The sequence below is a fragment of the Pimephales promelas genome, chromosome 1 (genome assembly GCF_988280905.1).
Source record: "Pimephales promelas chromosome 1, fPimPro1.hap1.1, whole genome shotgun sequence".
Classification (NCBI taxonomy): Eukaryota; Metazoa; Chordata; class Actinopteri; order Cypriniformes; family Leuciscidae; genus Pimephales; species Pimephales promelas.
Window position 1 is genome coordinate 32,032,750 of NC_142769.1, and position 9,782 is coordinate 32,042,531.

Here is a 9,782-nt window from a genome sequence, read left to right on the forward strand (position 1 = left end):
AATGTTCTTCTTTAATGATGATTTTTATCAAACTTGTATATTTAAGTTCAGTGATTTCACTTAAATGGCAATGATAATTACCTATTAATTGTTATTTAAATGAAATAACTGAACTTAAATATACAAGTTTGATAAAAATCATCATTAAAGAAGAAAATTTCAAATGGCATTTAGAGGCTTTTGCATCTGAACTCTTCAAATATACTATTGTTCTTTGTTATACACCACTGTTATAAAAGTTTAGGATCAGTAAAATGTTGCAATGGTTTAAAAAAAAAAAAAAAAGATTTACCAAAGCTTTTCCATTTTAATATATTCTAAAATGTCAATTATTCTTGTAGTGGTAAAATTGAATTTTCAGCATCATTACAGTCTTCAATTGTTGTTGTTTTTTTTTTTTTTTTAATTACATAGGACCCATAGATGTCCTATGGCCATCAGTCTGCGGTCAAGTGTGTAGACCACTGAAATTGCGGTATATCTGTCAAAACAGGCCTATTCATAACATTTCTTAGCGGGTGAATATTGTGTTAGTGTCCAGGACACAGACATACAGGTGTCTATTCTTTTATGTATCCATGAGACTGATTGTTTTACTGGTGCATTTGTCAGTTTTCATTGCAGTGATGTGGCAGACATTTAACATGTTAAACGCAGTGTTAGTGTTCCCAGCCTCGCTGTTATCCACTTCCTGATCACTCAAAGATTTATTGGCCCTCAAACAGTCCCCTGTGAAAAACTGCAAACATTCAGAACCTCATAACCTCCTCTCCCTCAGGCACTTCTTCTCTCTCTCTCTCTCTCTCTCTCTCTCTCTCTCTCTCTCTCTCTCTCTCTCTCTCTCTCTCTCTCTCTCTCTCTCTCTCTCTCACACACACACACAGACACGCACGCACAAATATAGCCCTTTCCTTCTCCTAACCTCTCCATATTTCATTCCGACATGTAAATAAACACCATCAGATTGAAAAACCCCTAGTGTCGTTTTAAACCTACTAATTAGTTTTGGCCCAGAATATCACAATGTTGTATGTGGCAGGCTGTCACCTCAGTAGGTTGTACGTATCAGGGGACAAGTTACTGCAACACTATTTGTTTTTGCTTAGATGATATCCAAAGGGACCACAGTCCAGGTGGGAAAACGTCCCAAGGGGATCACTGAGACCCGTGCAGCTTCATTCAAATGTCATTTAACCGAATGACAAACAACTTCAAACCTGATTGTTGCCCTCTTTACACACTTCTCCTTATTACTACCTGTCTTCGTGTGTAGTGGCGTGTCGTGTGCTGTAAACCGGTGCTAGTGTTGACATCTGGCTGCGTTATTTCATGAGGCCTAAGGGGGGCGATCGGAGGGGCGTGTGGGATAATTTGTTACGGTGTTAACAGGCTAATAGACGTCCACCTGGTTTTGAGAGTTCAGAGACAGCAGTGGCCTCCTCTGCAATCAGCTTAAGACTTCAGCCCCTTTTTATTACCCCAATTATGAGAGCCGTTTAGAGGCAACCGCTGTGTGTGTTTTTCATGTCATCTGGTTGGGTTAGGATCCAGACACCCACTCTCACCACATCAAACGGGCCTGTCTGAGTAAAGGTGTGCTGGCGGGGTCTCTCCCTATTCTCTCTTGTGGTGTCTGTGTGTCCTATACTAGAGCATGGGAGATCTCGTTTCATGTGGTCTGCTGTGAGCTGTTGGAGTACAGATGCAAAAGCCCTCCTGCCTCTGGTGGCCTCATTGCCTTTCATTGCTCATTGAATCCCAAACGTACACTCATGGCAAAATAAAGAAAAATAGGGGGAAACCCAACTTTGTTCTATTTTTTTTTTTTTTTTTTTTTTTTTTTTGCCATTGATTTAGAATAATTTGCCTGAGGTTTTTAAAATGATCACATGCCATTGTCATTGTCATTTACACAGGCACTAAATATTTAGTTAGTTAATTTAAAAAACAAAAAAACAAATGTTTGGTTGTTTTAACCCATGTTTGGGTAAAATATGGAATAAAAACTAAATTTAAAACTGTTGTGCCCATATTTGATCTAAGGATATGCTGAGTAGTTTTTAATTTAATTTAATATATATATATATATATATATATATATATATATATATATATATATATATATATATATTATTTTTAATGTACGCTCTTTCAATTTTATTTTTAATTAGTCTTTTCTGTTTAGTTTAGTAGTTTAGTCTGTTTAGTTTAGTAGTGTGGTTTTGTTATGTTATTTTATTTTATAATCGTGAAAAAGTACTTTTAGTTTCAGTTTTTCCTTGTAAGGTTAGTTTTATTTTTTATTTCAGTTAACATTTTTTTTGTAATATTATTATTCTAGTTATAGTTCTGTACGGATTCACAAATGATCTGAGGATGGACACTTGCTTTCTGACAGAAAATCAGTGAAACTGAATCATTGCTATTCCTTAAACTCATTGACAGATAATGTCCATTTACATCCAGTTTAGATCAACTCCATTTCAGTTCACAAACAAAAAAAAAGTAACCAGAAAAAAAATAAAAATAAAGACAGACCCTTTTTTATACACCAGAATCTGTTGAAGATGTTGTCAGTGTGCTTGTTCGTACTCTTATATTGGAAATGTGATTGCTTGCATGAGCCTCAGAGCCAAACTGTGATTTATGATCGGCTCACTTGTTTTTGCATGACTCATTTGATGGTATTTTCTGAACGGGGCCAATCACTGCCAAAAATCATAAAACTACACACCTGTGTGTCGACACACATACACCCTTCACACCTGTGCGCGTGAAATGAGAACAAAGAAATCTAAAAAGGACAAAGAAAAAAAAAATCTCCACCCCAATTGAGTAACAACATCAAATATCTGTAAAATTTACAGCAGGCACATCCAAACTGCTGAATTCACATAGACACACCGCTGAGCAAAAAGTGCTTATCGCACGCAGGTACAGGATAGCACACAGGCTAACCTCACCGTAATGTCCTAATCAAACAGCCCATTTGTAGCTGTACAGTTGTAAATGATCTCCTGGTGGGCTAATGCAATTAGCATTGTCTCCTGTCTGTGTACCCAGCATTTTAGCCCTACATCTATCAGCGTAATGGTGGCGGGCAGAAGCTCTGATGTTGTCTAATAAGGGCATTTTACTCCCTTTAAGAGAGGGGGGCAGGTAATGTACGACCTTGGAGGTGAAGTCCATCGCCGTGCTATAAACCACAGCGATATGTCAAAGAGAGGGAAAGTCCAACTAAAAAAGAGGTTTTAATCATTTCATTTATCAGTTCCTTCTTGCTTTTCACTCCCCCTCTCCTCCAGTTTATCTCAGTTGAAGGAGGATACAGAGAGCGAGGGAAATCGATGCGGAGAACATTACAGTAAAATGTATTGATCAGACACAGAGAGAGGCTTGCGTGCTGCCCAGATATGGCCTAGTGATGCAATGCTTAAAGGAATTTATCCACTGCCTTCTGCATTAACCTTTTATTGACTGCTTGCCTGTCCATAATTAACACTCACTTTAGCTAAAGTGGTTAGTTTCAGCTGGGAGGCCAGGTGTGCGTGTATGCGTTGCATTGTTCGCAGACCGAGTCGAAGTTCAAGTGCACCGAATGTGTCGGGTGGGAGTATGTGAGCCACCCCCCAGAAGAACAGAGGTGATAGATCTCCTTCCCTCCACATTAGCTCGCTATTCCAGCAGGCCTGGCTGTAGGGTTATAGGGTTTCAGAACAAATTGAAATGAGTGATTGTAACGTCGATCTCTCCTGAGCGCGGGTCAGATGGGAGAGGTAGACTGCATCTCGCAGAGGTTAATCTGTATGGATGGTTGGCATACACTTCCAAATATACTTCCAATAGTACACACACACACATGCTGTGCTTTCACGTTTTATGGGGACTTTCCATAGACTTTGGCTGCATTTACACTGCAGGTCTTGATGCCCAAATCCGATTTTCTGACTATATCCGATTTTTTTGACGACCTGCTTATATCATCTTTTAAAAGTGACCCATATCCGATTTTTGCATTCACACTATACACTGCTGAAACTACCAAATGCAGACGTTCTGATGGTTCTGAACCGGGAAATTAAGCAAAACAGCACGAAATTCAATGGATGCCGATGCGATTAAATTATCCAGTGTTTTCTTTCCACAATATTTCAATAAGTCATCGAAACATTGGTCTCGTACGGTGGAAAAAAAAAAAGAGGAGAGGCTCTGGCCATTAGCACTTAAAACGATGCCTCATATCTCGTGAAATGTCTTCAAAAACGGATTTATTTCTGCAACAACCCTGCATTTTGCACATGAAACCTCCGCATTGCTCCACTGTGTGTATCCTTTCTTCCATCGCACGGCTCGCGCCAATAATCGCGCAGTTTTTAATGACGCATGACTCGCATTTACTGGGGAATATCTGATTTGTCTGCTTACATTGCACGCGCAAATGCACGTATCTGACCCATATCCGATTTATTACCACATATGAATGAGGCCTGAATCCGATCTGAGAAAATCGGAATCCATGCTTTTTTTTTCCTGCTTACACGTTCACCGGTCATATCCGATCTGTGCCACATGAGAGGAAAAAATCGGATTTGGGTCACTTGAACCATGCAGTGTAAACGAGGCCATAATGATTTTTATTCTGTACAAACTGTATATTGTATCACTTTACACTAACACTACTCCTAAATCTATGTTTCTAAAATGTTTTGCTATTTTACATTTTCAAAAAAGATCATTCTGTATGATTTATAAGCTGTTAAAAATGGTCCAACAATGATTTCGGATATTGCCATCTTTGTGGGGGATATTTTGTCCCCATAATGTGGGGTTTACCACACTTGGACTGCAAGATGGGAAATTATTCAACATTGTGAAAATAAAAAGGTCTATATTTTGGGAGGTTGCTTAACCTCTGTCTGAATTTATTTACTCTCACCACAGATAATGATGTACCATGTTAAAGGGAAAAATCCCATCCTGATTTACCCACCATCTTGTTTTTCAAAACCCTTATGACTTTTTTATTAGTACTATCATTATTATTATCCATGGAACACAAACAGGGGTGTTTTAATTAAAGTCCAAGCTGCTGTTTTCCTTAAGATGAAAGTAAATGCTGACCATGGCTGTCAAGATATTTTGGTAGTAATTAGTGCAATTTTGGTCTCATCTACACGCAAAGCTGTTATGACACCATATACCAGGTCACCTTTCACTTTTATTGTATGTAAAAGAGATCATTCTAATATTCTTTCATAAATCATTCTAATCATTTCTAGTTGTGCTGTTTAATATTTTAATGGAAGCCGACATTGGGAGTGTCTTTACTGTCCATTTTGATAAATGTAATGTGCCCTTTCTAAACGTAATTCTGAACGGTAGAGTGTATGTTAATTTATACAGCATTTAAATTTTGTAAAAGTATTGTTTATTGTTAGGATAACAGCTTGGACATTCTGCTAAACTTCTCCATTTGTTTTCCACCTGTCGTTCACAAGTGAGAAACAACATACGAGTGAGTCAATGATCCCAAAATGTTCAAACAATCCCTTTAAGTGTGTGTGTTTAAGTGGATCATCATGGCTAGCATTCATTCCATTGTGGTCTCTTTCACCACAGTCTATTTACTTCAGTTAGCTCTTCTCTGTCTCTTCCAATAATCCAGTAAATGATGAGAGAGTTTAAACACACACGCATGCGTGTATAGTACGAGCTCTCATATTATTTATGAACTGATGTGCTACATTAGGGTACTTAGCGCATGTTAACGGATGTTATTGTCAAGCCCTGATGCAGTATGAGGATGATATATCGAAGCGCTATATGCTAATTCCACCCTTGGCGTGTAATGCAGCCTCTCATGTGGCTGGTGCAGTTGGACAGACAGCACTTAACAGGAGAGCCACTCTACCATTAAGTGGCCCTTACAAAATATATAACCACAAATAGTGTCAGAGAGGGGCTGTCCTCTGACCACGGGACAGCACAGACCCATCTATAACAATGGCCTCCTCTGGGCACCGCTGCAGTCTTTGAGTCGATGAACATGAGTGTTTATTATAGGCTATGATTGCTTGAGACAAGTGTTTGTGCCAGAACTTTGTATATTTGTGAGGATAGTGATTATTCATGCAAGTCTGCGAAGTAAAGTAACTTTATTTGAAGCAGATTTGAGTTATGCTTTCTCATGCAAACCTCCCCACCACAATGCTAGGTTGTTGTGTGTGTGGTTGCCAAGGTGTTGCTATGTATTTGCTATGGTAGTTGCTTATAGGATCAAATCCAAAGAATGCACCCATCCCAAGTCTCTGTTTCCTAATGTTGGCTCATAATTTTTCCAGATATTTTAAAATGAACACATTTTTGAAGACGTCACTTATGCTCACCAAAGCTGAATGTATTTGGTCAAAAGTACAGTAAAACAGTAGCTACTATTGTGGAATTGTTACAATGTAACAGTTTAATATTTTATTAAACACACACACACACACACACACACACACACACACAGTTTCTTCATATTTATGAGAAGCTATGTTGTCATATTCTAGTGAAAAACCACACTGTATATTAATTAGGTGACAAAATGAAATGCTGCAACATCAAAGTTTCTTGGAATTAAAGCCACAGGCTTCACCTGCCCAGGTGTAAATGACTGAGATATTAATCAGCACTGGCCAGGTGTGTTTAGAAGGTGATTTACACTGCTTACACTTGTAGGGTTGCAGAAGTGCATTCCTAAGGCTTCCTTCAAAGGAGGAGCAAGGAGATTATGCATCACACACACACACACTAAAGCTGCACAGTCCTTGCTTTTTTATAAACGTGCCATTAGGGCAGGTTATTGTGTGTTGTAAAGAAATCAGGAAATGTGTGTGTGGACTGCCCCTTGACACACACACACATATTTGTGTGTTTAAGGCGAAATTAACTCTTCATGCACACTCTGGAACGCACGCACGGTAGCCTGGGGCTGTTTTCGAGTCAGTTAAGAAATGTTCATTGTATACACTACAGTTAAAAAAAAGTTTGGGGTCAGTAGTATTTTGTAAAGTCTCTAAATAGGCAACCCCCAGACTATGATCCTGGAAGGAGTGCAGTGTGGGAACAGGAAAAGAAACACCTCAGCAATATTAGCACACATTTTATTTTTATTATAAGAATTTAAAATAACTGGTTTCTATTTCAGTATATTTTAAAGTGTAATTTATTTCTGTGATGACAGTTCTCTTCATTGTCAGAAATCTTTCTATGCTGTTTTGGTGCTTCTTTCTTTCTTTTTTTCTTTCTTTCGTTCGTTCGTTCGTTCGATCGTTCGATCGATCGATCGATCGTTCGATCTAATGTCTTTGAATACATTTATTATTTTTTCCCAAAAAAAAATTTCACTGACCCTAAACTTTTTTTAACTTCAACGTAAAGATATGATACATATTACTTGTATGTATTTAGTTTATTTTTTATTTTATATCTATTAAATTATCAAGTTTTTTATTCATTTTTTTGACCCAACAGATGCCAATCCAGCCTGGCACAGACCTTGCCCCCTGAGGAAGCACCTGTCGACCGCCCCTATTGGAGTAATGACGATCCTGACATGCCCCTCCCCTTTGACCTCTCTGACATCATCAACCGCGTCGAGTCACTTCTCTGGAGGTAAAGTTGAATAACTGTGTTTTTGTTGACGTCTTATTGTTTTCATGTAGAGATTGGTATTAAAATAACTGAAAGTGGCCTTAAGGTTCCTTAACAAATTATGATGGTCAGATTATAATGATCCATCTCTCAATTTTGTGATTGAATAGTGCTTCATAGATTGATACAGTAAAGCATAAATTCTCAAAATGTGACTTTCTTTCGCTTTTTCTTTCCTTCTAGGATGTAAGATGTTTGTAAAAGAGGGAGATAAATGGAGAGAAAGAATGTTTTGGGTGGATGTTAGGATAAAGAGGCCATGATGGAGATCACAGGTGACAAAAAAACAGTACAACACACACCTGTTCAGTTTCTCCTTTCTGGCCCACCTTTGCCTGAAGACCAACACTCACCCTAACACACACCACATTGAGGTCCGCTCGGATGGACAGATGAATATAAGGATGGATACCAGGGTGCATACAGGGTGACATCTGGACAGGACATTTTATTTCCTATTTCCATCAGTATCGTTTACTATCACTTTAACAGAGTCCGTAGTGTTACAATGACCATTCATAGATGCATATCAGTAGTAGCATACAATACCTATCCATAAATATACGTATATATAAATATATATCCATAAATGTTTGTGTTTTACTTCAGTTCTCCATATATCCTCTGAAGCTTTTTTTGGACAGACATTATATAGATGTACACAGTATACACAGTTCACTTCTCCTCTATGTATGTGTGTGTGTGTGTGTGTGTGTTTGTCTGCGTGCCATCTTTTGAGGAAGAAAGTCGGTAAAAAATGATATGAGATTGTGGAGGTATGATGACATCATTAACGGGTGTCATATGCGTGCTGTTGCCTTTTACCTGGCGTATTGTCTAGGGATTTAGTATGTTTGAATTTGCCCCAAGTGTGTTTGAATGTTTCCGTGCATGTCCTTCTGAATGTTTGTAGGGAGAAGGTAAAGATAATGTTGTGTAGACGGACTTGTTTGTCGATGATGTTTGTCTATATAGGTGCATGTAGGTACGAGGCACGCACATGTGTGTGTAATCGTGTAGGGGGTTTTATTTTAGTGTGACTGAATTTATGTGTGTGTGTGTGTGTGTACATAAGATGTTTCTCTCCCAAGCCAAGTAGTGTCATAGGCGGCTTTTACTGAACTCCCAAGAGAACTTACACCCCTTGTGTCGCAATATTCTCGCAGCTCATTGGCTCTTAACCTTTTAATAATGCCTGCCTATGTCTGAAATGCTGCCAGTTTCGGGAGGAATGCACTCGAACATCTTTTAACGAGTGAAGGAGGAAAAGCACTCTGTCCTCTAAATGAATGAAGGATGAATGAAAAAGGGATGACTGTTGTAGTCCAGCAGCTTTCTTTTTGTTTTTTATGCTTTTCTATGTCATCAGTGTTAATGTAGAAGATCCATATGATAGTATTCGATAAAGATGCTTAAAAGTGTTTTATACTTTTGAAGTTTTTGAGTTGTCATTGGTTGCCAAATACTGTGTTTTTGCTGAGTAAATGCTGTGAGGTTGGTATATAAATATATATATATATGTGTATATATAATCTTTCTTTCATGTTTTTTTTTCTTTTCTTTTTTCTCTGTATTCTTTTCCGGAGTGCCACAAGCCCCACTGCTTTTCTGAAAGCATTGTGTGTGCAAAGCACTAGTTATGATAGAAATAAAATGCAATGCTGGTTTATCAATCAGTACATGGTTATTTTTTTTTTTTTTGTATGAAATTATATGTGTACATTAGTAGCGATTTATAAAAATAAATATTAAAAGTGACAATTTAACTGTGCATTCAGATAGTTACTCAATAGTATTCACTATCATATAACCTATGGATATATATATATATATATATATATATATATATATGGTTAATTAAGTGAAATTTAGAAGTGTTACCTATAATAACAGTGGGATCCAAAAGACAGAGAGCAGTGAAAATGCATTTAATTTTCTCAGATTTAAATCAAATTGTGTTTGTTTTATATTATAAATGACTATGCTAGCATTAGAGGGAAAAGTTTAATTTAACATTTCAGAATTGTTTAGTATCGTATTTGCTTTATTGACTTGACTTTGGTTTTAAGTCAAACAAGAAAACAAGA

At 37.6% G+C, this 9,782-nt stretch overlaps 1 protein-coding gene across 1 annotated transcript in view; it reads left to right on the forward strand.

Moving 5' to 3' along the window:
• The window catches only part of fto (FTO alpha-ketoglutarate dependent dioxygenase), a 134,989-nt gene extending 125,523 nt beyond the window's left edge, over nucleotides 1–9,466 (forward strand). Inside the window, exons 9-10 of the mRNA XM_039657074.2 lie at nucleotides 7,516–7,656; nucleotides 7,879–9,466. Coding sequence (XP_039513008.2) covers nucleotides 7,516–7,656; nucleotides 7,879–7,885 — 148 coding nt within the window. The 3' untranslated portion in view covers nucleotides 7,886–9,466. The remainder of the gene's footprint in view (nucleotides 1–7,515; nucleotides 7,657–7,878) is intronic.
• Nucleotides 9,467–9,782: the final 316 nt, after the last annotated feature.